This window comes from Leptonychotes weddellii, chromosome 3 (genome assembly GCF_054177405.1).
Source record: "Leptonychotes weddellii isolate Sample4059 chromosome 3, ASM5417740v2, whole genome shotgun sequence".
NCBI lineage: Eukaryota > Metazoa > Chordata > Mammalia > Carnivora > Phocidae > Leptonychotes > Leptonychotes weddellii.
The window spans coordinates 39,924,327-39,942,907 of record NC_138371.1 but is presented as its reverse complement, the minus strand read 5'-3'; the positions used below and the strand labels follow the sequence as shown (position 1 = coordinate 39,942,907).

General features: G+C 36.0%; 2 protein-coding genes across 4 annotated transcripts in view; one reads left to right on the top strand and one right to left on the bottom strand.

The window, feature by feature from the left end:
• Positions 1–18,581, bottom strand: part of NEMP2 (nuclear envelope integral membrane protein 2) — a 360,288-nt gene that overhangs the window by 136,062 nt on the left and 205,645 nt on the right. The window lies entirely within an intron of this gene.
• Positions 1–18,581, top strand: part of NAB1 (NGFI-A binding protein 1) — a 47,424-nt gene that overhangs the window by 13,916 nt on the left and 14,927 nt on the right. For all 3 annotated transcript variants that reach the window (XM_081813970.1, XM_081813969.1, XM_081813971.1), the window contains exons 3-4: positions 11,348–11,481; positions 14,505–14,556. In XM_081813970.1, coding sequence (XP_081670096.1) covers positions 11,348–11,481; positions 14,505–14,556 — 186 coding nt within the window. The remainder of the gene's footprint in view (positions 1–11,347; positions 11,482–14,504; positions 14,557–18,581) is intronic.

The window sequence follows — 18,581 nt, the reverse complement described above, 5'->3', positions numbered from 1 at the left end:
GGTCTATTTCTGGGCTCTCTCTTCTGTTCCATTGATCTATGTGTCTGTTTTTGTGCCAGTACCATACTGTCTTGATGATTACAGCTCTGTGATAGAGCTTGAAGTCCGGAATTGTGATGCCACCAGCTTTGCTTTTCTTTTTCAACATTTCTCTGGCTATTCGGGGTCTTTTCTGGTTCCATACAAATTTTAGGATTATTTGTTCCATTTCTTTGAAAAAAGTTGATGGTATTTTGATAGGGATTGCATTGAATGTGTAGATTGCTCTAGGTAGCATTGACATCTTCACAATATTTGTTCTTCCAGTCCATGAGCATAGAACGTTTTTCCATTTCTTTTGTGTCTTCCTCAATTTCTTTCATGAGTATTTTACAGTTTTTGGAGTACAGATTCTTTGCCTCTTTGGTTAGATTTATTCCTAGGTATCTTAAGGTTTGGGTGCAATTGTAAATGGGATTGACTCCTTAATTTCTTGTCTTGTTGGTGTATAGGAATGCCACTGATTTCTGTGCATTGATTTTATATCCTGCCACTTTACTGAATATCTTGTATGAGTTCTAACAGTTTTGGGGTGGAGTCTTTTGGGTTTTCCACATAAAGTATCCTATCATCTGCGAAGAGTGAGAGTTTGACTACTTCTTTGCCGATTCGGATGCCTAAAAAGGCTATTTTATTGCTAAATTTTTTATAGCATTTATCCTGTAGAAGAAATAAATCCTGTAGAAGAAATAAAATGTTCATTTGAATGTAGTATTCCATGTAGGAAACATTAGATTTTCCCCCTCAGACTTGTACTTTAACACAGAAAAGACTATATACTGATTGCAAAAATACTCAGTTATTACAAAAGGATGTAAAGTAATTGAACTTGTAAACTTACAGATAGTTTTCTTTATGTATGCAAATAAGGGATATTTGGCACACTATCCTCTGAATTCCCCTTTAAAAAAAAAAAACTTATAACACTATACTCACCATACAGTATACTATTAGGTATCTTTCCAAGTGAATGCACCTAGAGTTACCTTTTTTATTTTGAGGTTTCGTTGTATTCCATAATGTGAATGTACCATTATTTATTTATCTGAACCATTTATTTGGTGTCATTTAGGATGCTTCTATTTTTTTGATACTACATATGGTGGTATATGAATACATACTCCTTTGATAGACAGACTTGGGCATGTTTTTCTATAGAATAGATTCCAACATGTAAAATTATGGGATCAAAGAATATAGATTTAATATTTTAGTAGATACTGTTAATTGCCTTCTAAAACTGCAATGTCTATAATTCCATTATCACATGCAAGTGTCCATTTCTCCACACTCTTGCTAATACTGCATTTATCATTCTTTTTAATCTTTGTCAGTCTAACAGGTGAAAAATTTTCATTGCTCAAATTTACTTTATTTAGTGAGGATGAATATCTTTTTATAACAGACATCCAATTTTATGTTCTTATCATTTGTTTTAATTGTTTAATGTTTTAATTTGTTTAATGTTTAATTTGTTTAATGTTTAATTGTTTAATGTTTAATTGTTTAATGTTTGGATTTGTTTTTCTTACCTCTAAAAAATTTGATTGGTTGGAACTTTTTATATTTTAAGGATATTAACCTTTTGTCTTATGTTGTGAACATTTTCCTGGATTATCATTTCTTCTTTGACCTTTCAGACTCATTTGCCATGTGGAAGTTTAATTTTATGTAGTAATATTTATTGATCTTATCCTGTATGATTTCATTAGTCTAATTATTCCCCTACCAGTATAGAGTTCCATTAATTACTGTAGCTAAGTAATATATTTTGATATCTGGAAAGGCAAGTGTTCCTTCAATAGTCTTGTTTTGTAGCTTCTATTTTTTTAGGTGGTCATGCATTTCTCCTTCCAAATGAAACTTTTATTTTTATTTATTTATTAAAAGATGTTTATTTATTAGAGAGAGAGAGCATGAGCAAGGGGAGGGGCAGAAGAGGGTAAAGGAGACTCCCCACCGAGTGGGGAACTGGCCGCGGACCTTGACCCCAGGAGCCAAAGATCATGACCTCAGCCAAAGTCAGACGCCCAACCTACTGAGCCACCCAGGCGCCCCCAAATGAAATTTGTAATGCATTTATTAAATTTCCCCAAAATTTTTATTGGTATTTTTATTACAAATTCCTTAAAGGTATGGATTAATTTGGGAAAAACTGACATATTTATAATAACGAAAACTCCCATACAGTAGTATAGTATATATATTTACGTATTTAGATCTTTTATATTTCTCAGTAATTTTATAGTTCTTTATTCACATATCACATAGGTTTTGCACATTTCTTGTTAGGTCAAAAACTACGTAGTATGGGGTGTCTGGGTGGCTCAGTCCTTAAGCGTCTGCCTTCTACTCAGGTCATGATCCCAGGGTCCTGGGATCGAGCCCCCCATCGGGCTCCCTGCTCCGCGGGAAGCCTGCTTCTCCCTCTCCCACTCCCCCTGCTTGTGTTCCCTCTCTTGCTGTCTCTCTGTCAAATAAATAAATAAAAATCTTTATTAAACAAAAAAAACCCTAGTATATATATACATATTAAATGTCTGTTCTAGATAGTTAAGCTTTTATTTTGTTTAATAGAGAATATGCAAATATATAAGATTTAAAAGGGATATAATTGTAAATGAAATTTTTTTCCACTTTTTAAAAAATTACTGTCACTGGCTGATTTTTGTATATTAATCTTGTTTTCAGCAATTTCACTATCATCTTTTTAAATAAATGCTTTTAGATGTGAATGCATACTGGAGCTTAAAATAAGGAAATTGGTTAGCAAAATGTTTTAAGTAACAGAGAATCTGTGATTTGATCTATTTTGGGCATATCCTTTTGCAATTGTCATATGTGTTGTTGCCATACAGTAACTGACTCACAAGAACTTAGGAATCCATCTAGAAAACACACTTAGCATTATAATTCAGACACACTTTGATGCTTTCATTACCCATGAATTAATGGAGGAATCTACCAAAAGGCTATTATGGTTGTCATTAATAGAAAACAAAGGGCAAAACATGTTGCCAATTTTAGTTTCATGCTTTAATCTAGTTTTAATATAATTTTTTAAATGGCACACAAAGTTGAGTCAGTATTTTTATCAAAGTGAAAGTATAATGTTAAAGAGATGACTTTAATAAACCAAATCAACCTCACTTTTTTTTCTTTTTTAAGTCCTAACCTACTTTTAAAAAATAGAAAAATTATTTCACACTTGGCTTTTGCTAAAGGGTTCTTTGCTTCTTTGGATAAATAGGTACAGATGGTATTTAGGTAATGAGATTATCATGAGTTTCCCAAAATAAGAGAACACTCAAAATGAATGCTAGTAGGCTGAGATGTGGGGGTGGGGGCTTTAGAATATGTGGCTTGTATTTTTGAAACTTAGACCACTTGTTATTTGTAACTCAAGTATGTGAATCTGATCCAAAAATACAGTTTAAGATAGATGTTTATGAATCAGGACGCTTCCTTCAAACTAGTAACCATTCAGCAGCTTGGTGGAAATTATGAAATCTTGAGAGAATTAAAAGAAAGGAGGTATTACATTAAATGTACTTCTAGGTATGATAATTTCACATTTTCTCACTTGACTATTTAGAATGAGTGAAGGATATTTGAGTTTTTCTAAATTCCTAACATTAAAGAACAATACTGGTTTGTCTTCAGTTTCCAAATAAGGAAATATATGACTCATTGTTAAGTCACTGTTAGTATTTGAGAGTTTTTTCCTATTACACCCTGTGGACACTGTTCTTTCATCTTTCAAGGCCTACAGCTGTAATACGTAGGTCATAAGTGGATGAAAATCAAAAAGTTATCTACACCTGAAAACATTTTTCAACTCTAAAAGTATATAAAATTCTTTTTCTTGTATGCATTTTTATACTTGTTTCCAAATGTACTGTATATCAGGCAGTAAAGAATTATGAAATTAATCATTGTTATAATAAACACTGTTTTTTTTCTTAAAGCTAAAGAATCAGCGATGGTCTTAGTACCTGGCTAGGTATGGCCTGGTTTATAGGAGTCAGACCATGAAGATAGTGTGAGTGGCTGGGCCTAGAACCACACTCATTGTTGATGTGAGGCAGGTGCTAAGGGACAAACCCCCAAAGTATTAGAAGGATGTCCAGGCAGGCAGAATGTATCATCTCTCCAGAGATGTGTTATGTGGTAAGCTAGACAAGCAGAGTGTGTGTCAGATCTTAAATCAGTGAATGAATGAGGAGAGAGAAACTGAAAGTTGAGAATAGCAAGGCAGTGGAGAATGTAGGAACTTGTAATATTCAGAAATACAAGCAAGTAGGCAGCTAGGCATTATAGAATATTTGTCCAATAGCAACTTCTAATCAAAGAGTTCCGGAACTCAAAGATGGGAAGAGGAGGATGTAGAGTCAGTGGGTAAGTTGTAGACCTCCTGGAAATTCTACAGGAACTGAAGTGCGTGTGTTACTATAAGGACCTAGGCCCGTAGAATATGCCACATTTAGGTCAGTTTTCCTTGTAGTGTCAAGCCATCTTAGTTTTGAGAGGGGAGGACTCTTGAATCTGGGAACCCCATAGACCTGAACACATTAATAGTAAGTTATGATGCTTTATTCTAAACTCTTAGAATGCGTAGATTTCAGCATCAAATACTTGAAAAGAAATGTGGGTTTTTTTTTAATCATTTTAAAAAATGGATTATAGGACTATTGGGGTAGTCTGTTTTTGAGTCATCTTGATAAGTTACATTTTTCTAAATATGTCCATTTCATCTTAAGTTTTCAAACTTATTATCATAAAGTTGTTTTTACTTTTTAAGACCTAATATTGTTTGTCCATTTATCTTTTTTTTTTTAAGATTTGTTTATTTGAGAGCGTGTGTACACATGAGTGGGGGGAGGGGCAGAGGGAGAGAATGTTCAAGTGGGACTCCTTCCCACAACCTGTGAGATCATGATCTGAGCCAAAACCAAGAGTCCAAAGCTTAACCAACTGAGCCACCCAGGCGCCCCCAGTTGTCTCTTTTTTTTCCCTGATCAATTTTGCTAGAGGTTTGTCTGTTTTTATTCCTCTTTTCCGGGGTGTGCAAACTACAGCCTGTGGGCCAAATGTGGCCCACCTCCTGATTTTGCAATAAATTGTTATTAGAACACAGTCAGGCCAATTTGTGTATGTGTTGTCTGTGGCTGCTTTTGAGCTACAACCTCAGAGTTGAGTAGTTGTAACAAAGACTATTTGGCCTGTTAAGCCTAAAATCTTTACCATCTGATCTTTTATAGAAAAAGCTTTCTAACTCCTCATCTTTTTGAAGGAGGAACTTTTGGCTTAGTTGATGTTCTTAGTTGATATCTTAGTTGTGCTGTGTCTATGTGTGTGTTCACTTATACTTTCTTACGGTTCTTTATTGTTCCTTTCTAACTTAAATTGGGTGCCTATTAGTTCATTGACGTTTAGCTGTTCTTTTCTAATGTAAGCAATTAAGGCTATAAATTCTCACTATATACTGATTTGGTGTAATTCCCAAAGTTTTGGTATGAAGTCCCCCCCCATTACTTCTCTTTTTATTTATGATTTCTTACCCATGAATTATCATTTCCAAATATGAGGGCTGTTCCTTAATTCTTTTTCTTTTTTTTTTTTTTTAAGATGTTATTTATTTGACAGACGGCGAGAGAGGGAACATAAGCAGGGGCAGTGGGAGAGGGAGAAGCAGGCTTCCCGCTGAGCAGGGAGCCCGATGGGGGGCTCGATCCCAGGACCCTGGGGTCATGACCTGAGCTGAAGGCAGACACTTAACCACTGAGCCAGCCAGGCACCCCCTTAATTATTTTTCTAATGATTTTTAAGTGAATTACATTGTGGTCAGAGCACATGGTTTGCATATATTAAAATTTGTTGAGATTTTAGTTATGGCTCAGTATGTGGTCAGTGTTTTTTTATGTGTTTCTGTAGGTAGAGCGTTCTGTATGTGTCTATTTTAACAAGCTTATTCTAAAGCTTTTTTGTGTGTGAAAATCAACTACTGTGATTGTGGAGTTGTCTGTTTCTGTTTGTATTTTGCAGTAACTATTAATCTTTAATAACCCATTTTGCTTTAAAAGCCTATTTTGTTTGATAATAATATAAGTACATTGTTTTCATTTTGTTAGTAATTGCTTGTTACATCTTTTTACCATTCTTTTACTTTCAGTTTTTCTGAATCCATGTTTTACATACATCTCTTATAAATACCAATAGTTGAATTAAAAAAAAAAAACCTAGGCAAATTTTGTCTTTTAACTGGAACATTTGGCCTATTTACATTTTTTAAAATGACCAATATTTTGAATTTATTTCCCTTATTTTATTTTGTATTTCTGTCCCTCCCTCTCTTTAGATCTGATTTACTATCTGGACTTTGTTTCCTTTAGCCTGAAGTACATCATGTAGAATTTTCTTAACGGAGACCTACTGATGGCAGATTCTGTCCTACAGCAACCCACTGGAAAACCTCTTTATTTTGCCCTCATTCTTAATTGCTGTTTATTCTGGCTATCAAATTCTATATTGTCAGTTAACTTCCCTTAGTAATTGAAGATATTTCCTTGGCTTTTGGTTTTTATTATTGTGTTTACAAGTCAATATTATCTATTGTTTTTTTTAAATCTGTTTGCCTCTGCCCCAGTTTTTTCTCTCCTTCTGATTTCTCAGTTCTTGGTGTTTTTTTACTGTATTATTCTTTAGTCATATTTTCAACTCTTTATTTTTCTCAAGTCTTTGAGGGTCTTATTCTGCTGTCATTCCTGCTGGTTTTTACTTTTGATGTTATTTCTTTGGATGTTTTATGATTTCTGTCTATAACTCCTAATTCTTGGAACTGTGGGAATGTTTTGAGGCCTAGGAAGAAAATTGATTATTCTAGAGGTTATTTGCTTTTGCTTCTACCAGGCACCTGTTTTCTGCACAACACAACTCTAGAACCCTGTGAAAAAAATTCTCAGCCCACATTGTGTGAATTAGGGCTGAAAATCATGTGAGGGCTCATTTGGGGGTTTATGAAATCTCAAGGGAGTATCTTCTGTTTTCTCCTATTCAGTAACGGGGGTCAAGACAGGTAATTTCCCTTGCATTCTCCTGGGAGTACAGGTGTATTTCTAATTCAGGCTACCAGTGGGTGTGTAGTGGTTTGGGATTTCAGCTTTGTGGAGGGAGGGGTCTCAGACTCCTCACCTTTGGTGGATCCTGGGTTTTTCCTCCTATTCTCTTCCCACACTAATCAACCCTATGAGGTTGTGAAGCTTAGGGTCATTTGGTTTAGCACCTGTCCTCAACTTGCTCCCTTTGAGATACTGTCTTCATTTATTTTAGCCCGAACAGAATAGTCCTTACAGTTGTCTTGCTGGTTTATTGATGCATTTAAGATATTTTTCTCCTCCCATTTTTATCCAACATTTTTAGTTGTTTTCTATGAGGAGGCCAATCATTCCCTCCCAGTGCTGGAAATGAAAGCCTTGATTGCCTTTTGAGCCTCCCTATCACACAGCATTCTTATGGTATTTTTATGCTAACAATACCAAATGGAAAGTCACAGTCATTTGATTGTTAAAGGCTATAATTTTAACTATCAGTAAAGAAAACTTAAGTCTAGTTATAAATGATAGAAAGCTAACTTTAAGAAATATTTAACATAAAAATATGAATGGAATTTTGGTATTTTTAGCCAAAAAAAGGAATTGGAGGAAGTAAACCAATTAGAATATCTATTTTACATTTTTAACAAAACTAGAAACTTAGGGGTACCTGGATGGCTCAGTTGGTTAAATATCTGACTCTTGATCTCAGCTCAGGTCTTGATCTCAGGGTCGTGAGTTCAAGCCCCACCTTGAGCTCCACACTGGGCATGATGCCTACTTAAAAAAACTAGAAACTTAGAATTTTTACTTCTTTTTTTTTTTTTTTAACTTTAAGTAGGCTCCCACACCCAGTGTGGGACTCATGACCCTGGGATCAAGAGTCACATGCTCCACCAACTGAACCAGCCAGGTGCCCCTAGAAACTTAAAATTTTTAAAAAGCTAGTATGGTACTGCAGTGACTACTATATTAGAGTATTTGTATAATTTAAAAAAATACATCATAATACTTATTTAATTATTAACAATTTGGGGTATAAAATACAGAAAACACTGACAGAAAATACATTTTTGAGAGGGAACCCTTAAGAGTCAGCTTCTTATTACAACTTGGGGTGAGCTATAGTTATTTCTGCAGCCTCAGTTTTATTTTTATTTTATTTTTTAAAGATTTTACTTATTTGAGAGAGACAGAGACAGACAGACATAGCGAGAGAGAGCACAGGTGGGGAGGAGAGGGAGAAGCAGGCTCCCCGCTGAGCAGGGAGCCCAACATGGGGCTCGATCCCAGGACCCTGGGATCATGCCCCGGGCTCAAGGCAGACGCTTAACTGACTGAGCCACGGGCGCCCCTGCAGCCTCAGTTTTAATACCAGAAGTCTCCCTAAGGGCTTGGAGAGCTCAGTCTACTTTTTGATCTCTTGAAGCCTGAATTCAGTAACAGTATGTGTTATGTTTGTGTTTTTGGTTTCTGGTAGGATGATGGAATACTAGAACACTGTTTTCAGTTTATGCTGAAAGGTTATTTTCTGTGGTTGTGCATAAGGTGGTGCCTCTGAAATGTTGTCATTTAAAATACCTTACCGACAATCACCAGTTCTCTGTACAAATTAAGGGTATGAGTACAAGAAAGAAAGGGCTACATAAAGAGGGGTTTGAGAAGGTCTTCAAGGTCATTGTAGCTACTGCTTTGCTGAAAAGGGGAGAAGATTGAAAATACATTGTTTCTATTATGCTTTCATATTCAGTTGTAGGTTTAAAATAGGAGGCCTGGGTTTATTATAACCTTGTCCGTAGCAAAATTATTTGAGAATTAGACAATGTAAATTACAGGTAGAAATCTGGGGAGGGGGATGTTAGATATATGATTTATATCATACACCATAACACATTCTAAATGGTTTCAATAGTTAAGTGGAAAAAATAAAATTATTAGGCTAAATTGCAGGAAAACATTCGTGTATTATTAGGGTGAGAAAGGGAGTTTCTCTGCACCCAAGACAAAAACCATAAGGCTAATGATAAACTATGAAAAAGAAAAGCCACTGCATATGAAGAGTTAATGCTCTTAACCCATAAAGAATTCCTAAAGTCCATAAGAAACAAAATAGTGCAATAGAAGAAACAGGCAACTGCCATGAGCAAGCAAATTTTAAAATAATTTAAAAGTATAAGAAAAAGGTTCAGTTTTATAGTCAAAGAAATGTAAATTATAACCAAATGATATGGAAAATACATCAAATTGGTAAAGCTTTTCAAATAAAATAACCCAGTGTTGGTTGATTGTGGATAATGGATTTTCATATAATTGTTGGTAGTGTTATTATTTGGAGCAATTTTCCTGGAGAGTAATTTGGTGAAATACATAAATCTTTTAAAATTTAGTATATTCTGTGACCTAACAAGTTTATTCTTAGGAGTTTATTCCAAGAAAATAATTAAATACGTGTGCAAAGATACACAGTTAAGAATGTTCCTTGCAGCTTACTTTGTAACACATGAAAAAGTGGGGGTAGTTTAATGTTCGTAGTGAGGTTGATTTAAATAATACATTGCTCTTTCCTACAATGGAATATTATATGTCTAGGTAGTAAAAATGATACGGTAAAGAATATTTAAATTCATTTATCAGTCAACAAATATTTATTGAATATCCAACCCATGCCAGATGCTGATGTAAACAAGCCAAGTTTCTGCCTTAACACATGATAAAAGCAAAAAATACAGCATACATAAGTGAAAAAAGGTGATTAAAAATCTATATTCACGTACATGTTTGTATGTACACAGATATTAGAGTAATATATATTAAAATATTAATAGGTGGGGTGCCTGGGTGACTCAGTTGGTTAAGCATCTGCCTTCTGCTCAGGTTATGATCCCAGGGTCCTGGGATCTAGCCCCGCATCGGGCTCCCTGCTCTGTGCTTTTCCTTCTGCCTCTGCCCCCCCCCTCACCCCCCCCCGTCTCTCATGAATAAATAAATAAAATCTTAAAAAATAAATAAATAAAATATTAATAGATGGAAGGTTTGCATTCTGCATTGCAACCATTCTGCATTGCATTAATAGACAGAAGGTTGAATTTCTTCTATTGCTTCTCTGTATTTTTGAAAATTCTAAATACGTAACATTTTTGTGAACAAAATGGGATGCCTGGGTAGGGAGGAAGTAAATACCTGCTTTTTTATGAAAGGAAAACAAGAACTAATATTAAGACCAATTTTGTGCCAGGTGTGTCTCATTTATTTCTTGTTAGTCCCTTGAGGTAGTTCCCATTTTGATTATCCTATTTTTGCCTCTGAGAACACTGAGGCTCTGAGAAGCCCAGAGTCACACAGATGGTAAGTGATGGAGCAGGACTCACCTCAGATCTGTCTGCCGTCACACCATTCTCTTTGCTGTCAGTCATGTCTGCAATGAGTGTTTCTTGCTTTTTAAAAAAAATTTGATGTAGCACTTGGCAATTCCCTACATCTATTTAAATTGGCAAAATTATGTGGAAAAAACCTTTTCTGATTTATTAAACAATTACAGATTTTGAATTTAGGATAACGTTTGCTATTTTAAATTTCAGTACAAGGTGTTTTGTCAAGTAGCAACTCTGTATTGGCGTTATTTAACACTTAGATAACAGAGTGGAATTAGGTGAATTTTAGAGAATTGGTGATTCCAATTCCAATTAGTGATTTCCTTTATGGCCCTAATCTGTGATACTCTGTTTTTTTACTAAGTAATTTGATAAATATTTAACTCATATCATCAAATTTTTATTCCTTCCTAAGAATTTTCATATCTGTTCACATTAAAAAAAATCTTTCAGATCATGTATACTCACTTTTAGTTAGGGAAATATTATCAACAAATCATATCAAATTCTTGGCTTTTCATAAAAATTAGATGCAGAACATTTTTTACTTTATTTTGCTTATTTTCTATAAACTCATGCCTAAACAAAAATAAATTAAGCATATAAATACATAAAACCAAGGTGACTTTTGATTAATTTGAGTTCTGAGAGATGGCAGGTGAAGTGATTTTCTTATGAAATTAGGCCTTAGGACTAATAAGGAATAAAGAAAGACCCATCCTGATTTTTATAAACTATGATCTCATTATATAGTGATGTGACATTTTTATATCCTTAAGTGAAACATTTTTCTTATTGATGAAATAAAGATGTTTATAATTTTTAAACTTTGTTTTGGATACACAGCTCACTGTTAATGAAGCGGCTGCTCAGCTCTGTGTGAAGGATAATGCCCTGCTGACAAGAAGAGATGAACTGTTTGCCCTGGCTAGGCAGATTTCTCGAGAAGTCACCTACAAATACACCTACAGAACCACCAAGTAAGTGTCTAACTAATTGACAGGATTTTGCATTGCTTGATAGAAGTGGAACTTAAAACACTACCCACTGATAGAATATAAGCATTTTTCAAAAAGTAGAAGTGTGATGTGATTGTGGTTCTATAAAATTAAAGAGTGAAGTGACTTTTCAAAACATTGCTAATGTGGTTTTTGTTGTTTTAATTCTTTTGTCTTTCTTTTGAAAGGCAGTTCCCTAGCACTGTAGCATTGTTCTGGTAGTGGTTTTAGACATTCTTCTCACACAGATGCTTTGGTTTTGAGTGTGATGATGAGATTTAGTTATTTGTATACCCACTAACTATATGAACTTGTTGAACTCTTGGAGGAAATAAAGTGGTTCCTTTTGCAAGGTGTTTGCAGTCTAATGAGATTAGTTGACTAGATGAAAAGACTCCATTGGCCAGTATTTAAGGGAGAATTGGAAGATGCCAGACTATATGGAATATGGACATGTGTTTGAAATATGAAAGTAGAATATGGAATATTTGAAGTAAAACACATGTTGAAAAGCAGTGGTGGTTTTAAAATTTAATATAAACACATCTTACTATTCTTCATCTCATCTTCACTTAAATCCTAAGCAAGATGGCATAGTACCATTTCAGTTTTAGTCACTTGTTCCCCGTGGACCCCGATTTCTAGTTCACCATCAGTTGTGTCCTGCTTCTTCTCTGAGTAGATGCGCATGACCCCTGGCGTTAGAGTAATTGAATGTGTGTTGAAAAACCACATCCTGAGCACCCTCCCTGGTCCTAATAAGTACAGGGGATGGAGTCTTGGAATCCAAATTTTCACAAGTGGCCCAGATTATTCTTGTGCCTATTCAGGTTTGAAAAGCCACTGTTGAGGCATTTACTGTCATTATGTCCCCTAACTCATAGCAGCTTCCTTTGCTACCTTGCCTTAAGAGCCCACATATTTACAAACTGACACAAAGTAAAATTATGCAGACTAAATGAACAGGCTAAGAATATTATAGAATTATTTATAAGATTTTTTTTAAGTTGGATAATCGAGAGCTGATATAGTGATTTTTTTTTTATTTTTTCACTGTATTACACAAAATTTTCGGCCTGCTTTATTTAAGTAATTTAATCAAAGTAATACATGTACATGATTTAAGGAATCCTATAGTGCACAGGGCTTTACTGAAAACTCAGCAGTTTCCCTGCCCCACCCCTGCCTCCTTCTGAATACCACACCCCAGAGGCAACTGCTTTCAACATTTTTTAGCTGTTTCTTATAGTATTTACATTTATATACTTACATATATTTTTAAATAGGGGTGCTTTTTTTTTTAAAGATTTTATATATTTATTTGACAGAGACAGACACAGCGAGAGAGGGAACACAAGCAGGGGGAGTGGGAGAGGGAGAAGCAGGCTTCCTGCGTAGCAGGGAGCCCGACACGGGGCTCGATCCCAAGACGCTGGGATCGTGACCTGAGCCAAAGGCAGACACTTAACAACTGAGCCACCCAGGCGCCCCTAAATAGGGGTGCCTTTAAAAAGTTAAAAATATATTTAACTTAAAAAGTTAATATGGTGGTTTCAGGATAAAATGGTGGCTCAGTCGGTTAAGCGTCTGCCTTCGGCTCAGGTCATGATCTCAGATCATGATCTCACATCCCCGCTCGACGGGGAGTCTGCTTCTCCCTCTCCTTCTGCTTCTCCCTCTCCCTCTGCTGCTCCCCGTTTGTGTTTTCTCACTCTGTCAAATAAATGAATAAAAAATATTAAAAAATATATATATTTTTTTAAATATATAACATGTTTACATAATTTAGAAGCCAAAACTATGTGAATACGTAATATAAAAAGTTGCACTCCTGTTCTGGTCTCTTTTTAACTTCTTCCTCCTCAATAGAAGTAGTTTTATTAGTTTCTTTTTCATCTTTCCAATGTGTGTTAATGCACTTGCAAACAGATATATATTTTCTCATTTTTTACCTTTTTTCCAAAAAAAAAAAAAATTGGTATGTGTCTGCATTATTTTATATTTTGCTTTTAACATGTCTTGGAGATCTCGTCATGGTAGTATGTACACATCTTCATTATTTTTTTATAGCACCATGGTATTGCATTGTGTGGATGTACTATGATTTTTTTTTTTTAGTATGAATTTTTTTTTAAAAATTATTTTTAAAAGATTATTGTGAAAGAGAGAGAGAGAGCACACGTGCGCAAGCAGGGGGTGGGGCAGAACAAGCAGATTCCCCACTGGGCTCAATTCCATGATCCCAGGATCGTGACCTGAGCTAAAGGCAGATTGAGCCACCCAGGCGCCCCACCATGATTTATCTAACCAGTCCCCTATTGATGGATACTTGAGTTGTTTCTAGTCTTTTATCATTATAAATAGCATCATAATAAATAATGTCATACATACTTTGTTGATTCTGAAATGTACTTTTTTTTACATTTTAACATCTTTCACTTTGAGGGATAATTTATAATTGATGGCTTATTACAGTTTAATTGGCAGTAGTATTTCATATATCTGTAGGTACCTCTGGGATAGAGTCCCAGCAGAGAGATCCGTAGGTCAAGGGAAAATACATCTGTAGTTTCGATAGACAACATGCATTTGAATCTTACGTAGCCTTAAGCATTCATCTTAAATGGCCACTTTGGTCATTTTATCCTGAAGTGTTCCTACTGATCCATAAAAAGATACCATGCAATACAATCCTCCTTGATTTTTTTTTTTCCCTTTTTCATTATGTGATGATCATTACATGTTTACTGAGTACTTATTTTGTGGGGAAGTTCTTAGGTAGTGGCCTTTTAAAATGTGTAATATAATGGTGTCTGCATATTTCCCTAATGTTAATTTAGAAATGATGAAAAGTCTTTTTTGTTATGTCAGTGTTCTTTATGAATGTCTTATTTCTGGTGTAAGGGTTTCAAGGGTATATGTTTTGGTGGAAGTTCATAGATTGAGATGTCTTTAGAATAAAATTTGTTACTTTCTCAAGTTTTTCTCTCTCCCATTCCATTCAGGTCAAAATGTGGAGAAAGAGATGAATTATCCCCGAAGAGAATTAAAGTGGAGGTAAGATTATGCATGTTTTCTTATGCTAATAATATTTGCTAGTTCAAACTGAAAAAAAGGATGTTCCATAAACAAATGAAAAATGTGAATGAATTGTGGAATCTTTAAGACAATACAGAATTTTGTTGCTTTGAAGTATCTAATTTGAATTAGAATACTAAAGAAATTCTTAGAAGGAAACAATAATGAACTTGATGTCCAGTCAGTTTATCACAGGTTGATTTGTCAATAGGTGTTTCTTACAGATTTAAAACTCTCCTGGTTAAATGATTTTTTTAATAATCTTATGTATATCATTAGTCATCTTATCAAATACATTTATTTTTTTAAAATTTATATTATTATGTTAATCACTATACATTACATCATTAGTTTTTGATGTAGTGTTCCATGATTCATTGTTTGCGTATAACACCCAGTGCTCCATTCAATATGTGCCCTCCTTAATACCCATCACTGGGTTCACCCATCCCCCTACCCCCCTCCCCTCTAGAACCCTCAGGGTTTTTTTTGTTTTTGTTTTTTAAAGATTTTATTTATTTGACAGAGAGAGACACAGCAAGAGAGGGAACACAAGCAGGGGGAGTGGGAGGGAGAAGCAGGCTTCCCGCGGAGCAGGGAGCCCGATTTGGGGCTCGATCCCAGGATGCTGGGATCATGACCTGAGCTGAAGGCAGACGCCTAATGACTGAGCCACCCAGGCGCCCCAGAACCCTCAGTTTGTCTCTCAGAGTCCATAGTCTCTCATGGTTCATCTCCCCCTCCAATTTTCAAATACATTTAGAGGAGCTAAAGGTTATTTATATTCACGATCTGAGGGAAATGACAATTTAGTAGCTCCAAGTAATGGAGACTTTCCTATAATCAAGCCTCTCTTAGAGGATCATGTTGAGGCTGAACTTTTTTTTTTTTTTTAAGATTTATTTATTTGAGAGAGAGAGAATGAGCAGGGGGAGGGGCAGATTGAGAGGGAGACAAGTGGACTCCCCACTGAGCTGGGAGCCTGACGCAAGGCTCAGTCCCAGGACCCTGAGATTATGACCTGAGCCAAAATCAAGAGTCTGATGGTTTAACCGACTGAGCCACCCAGGTGTCCCGAGATTGTCCTTCTGATTTTAGGCCTGCAAGACGTAAGGTGGGAGTTAAGGAAGAAAAAAAATACGCTTTTCTTAGGGTTGTCAGAACTATAGAATGGTTTCAAAACTACTGTTCCTTAATTTGGATTGAATGTCTGTTTTAAAGGCCAGTCTGCAGCAGAGTAGAAATTTGAAGTCTGAGAGCTCCTTCCTTTTTTTTTCTTGGGCAGGGGATGGGGATCTGTACTCTCTTAGACATCCATTATTTTCAAGTTAAAGCAGATAAGCTGTGTTTGACTACCCTAAATTCTTCTCATTCTTTTAACTAAGTATCTGTTTGCATATAGTCTTTCAGTCACACCAAAGCTACAAATACCTTTTTTTTTTTAAAGATTTTATTTTTGAGAGAGAGTACGCATATATGCGCGTGCACACACACACACACACAGGCGGGGTGGGGGGCGGGGCGGAGGGAGAAGCAGACTCCCCGCTGAGCAGGGCGCCCCCCCCCGCGGGACTCAATCCCGGGACCGTGGGTTCATGACCCGAGCCGAAGGCAGACACCTAACCAACTGAGCCACCCAGGTATCCCCGCAATTATCTTGTAAAAATGTAAATCCCTTTCTCACTTTCTCACTTAAATCTTTCCAGTGGCTTTCTACTGTACCTAGGATAAAATATACACTTGTAGAGACGTCTAAGACCCTACATGATCTGACTCTGACTTTGTATCTCTAACCTCATCTGCTACCACACTTCCCCATTCTTACTGTGTCCCAGCTACACTGACCCACTTTCTGTTGCTGGAACATGCCAAACTCTTTTTGCCTCAGCACTCACTGTTCCCCTACCTAGATCTTTCTGTAGCTCTTCACATGGCTTCAGCTCATAGCTGAGAGTTTCCTCTGACTTCCCTGCCTCCCTTTCTAAAAGGGCACCCTTACCTCAAAATCACATTTAGGCTCATTCTCCTGGTTTGTTTTGTTTGTTTTCATAGAACTTACTGGTATCTGAAACTATTAGTATTTGTTTTTATTATCAGTCTGCCCCATTGGATGAGCATACAGCTCTTACCTGTCTACTACTTTATATTCAGATTTGATAATAGCGTCTTGCAGTTAATAGGCACTTAATAAGATCAGGTGAAAGAGTGAATGGCTATGGTTAAGCATCTTTGACTTCTTAAAATAAAAACTTTACCCTAAAGCAGTGGTTCTCAAAGAAGAGAAGAAGTTCTCTTAATCTCTTAAAGGCCACACTTTAAAAAATTGTGCTTATATTTGTAATCAGTGGTCACTGTTGGCTCTCGAGTAATGTTTAAGATTCGTTAGCATCTGATACCATGCAAAAAAATTGCTGAAATTATCTAAAAGGCCATTAGAAGATAATCTAACTAGTGATGACATAGTTTTATCCTACTGCATCCCAAGATAATGAACAAGAGAGGATCCCTGTAGATTCAGTGACTCTGCCACTGAAAGGGAAGGCAGGTGAACATAGAGGCTGCTAAGAAGGCATGTGCCATCCGAGGATTTAGAGGAAAGAAGGTACAAAACCTGCCCAGGGACCAGGAAGAGTAGTCAGCTGCTGGGGTAGAAATTCTGTCCGCCTCTTTCTCACCGTTGGCCCTCTATGTAATTCTGACTCGGCCTCTTCTCACATTTAAGCCCTGGTTTCCTTTTGTGTCTGTGTTCAAAGATCACATTTAAGTTTGTACGTTTAAGTTTGAGATCTCTTTGAGCTGTCATTTTTTCTTGTTAGGCTGTATTGATAAGTCTTTCTGACCTCCTCGGTCGCCCTTACCGAAATTTAAGCAAAGTGTTTTTGTATCCAGCGCAATGTTTTGAGTTTCCTTTTAGTAGCTCAGAGTGTTGGGTTATAGCATTAGGTGTGACCCTTCTATTCCTTTAAATATGTTCCACTAGAGATAATTGATAGTTCTGTTTGGTTAGTTTATTGTTTTACTAGCATTCACAAAGCCACTTGAACAGTTCTGGACTTAGAATTAAGATAATCGGTGTTTCCTTTTTCTGTGAATAACAGTTCTAACCCTTCCTAAATAAGACAGTGACTCATCAACCCAGGCTACTTTAAATGCTCTTTATAGACTCTAAAGTCTTGATTTTGTTTCCCAAAAATAAATAGGGACTTGAGCTTTTAATTTAGGACAGTAGTTTACTTTTTTTTGCTGGTTTGTTTTAAATTTTGTTTTGTTTTTCAAAAGCACTGATGCATTGCAGGGCAACAGTATCTCTCCAGAGTGTGTGTGTGTTATGCATGTGTATACCTACACATGGATCCAGTGTAATCCTTTGCAAAATATACAGTAGTGGCATCAATCCTTGTCTAAATTCTCTGTGTACTGTAATTCAGATCTGAGATACCAGAGCTACTCATTTGATTCCAGAAGCTGACACTGAGGTAGTTTGTGTTGTGTAGGATTGTTACTCCCTTAACGACATTTCATCAAGTATTAGTGTGTTGTTTATACCTACTTTCTATGTGGCTACCAGCGAGGGCGAGAATTCCTGGCACTAGAAGAGATTAAGGGAGGCTCCATTGAGGAGATATTGTTTGAGCTGGGTTTTAAAAGAAAGGTAGGGTTTCAGAAGGTAAAGATGTGAGGTGGAGGGGCATTACAAAGATGGACTGGCATGGGCAAAGACAGAGGAAAGAAAATACTGTGCATGTTTAGAGAACAATGAGACCAATTTGTTCAGAATTTATGACTGACACCAAGGGCTTCATAAGTAAAACTAGAAAGATTTTAGAATTCTTTGAACATACTGTTTCTTATTTCATTTGAATTACTAATTCTCTATTAACAGAAAATGCTTATAAAGATAAGCTTAGCACATTATAAATTATAGCAGATTACTAATTACTAGGCCCAAGTTAATGAGAATTTTTTCTTTCATTTTCATTTTTCTAAAATCCTTGACAATAACC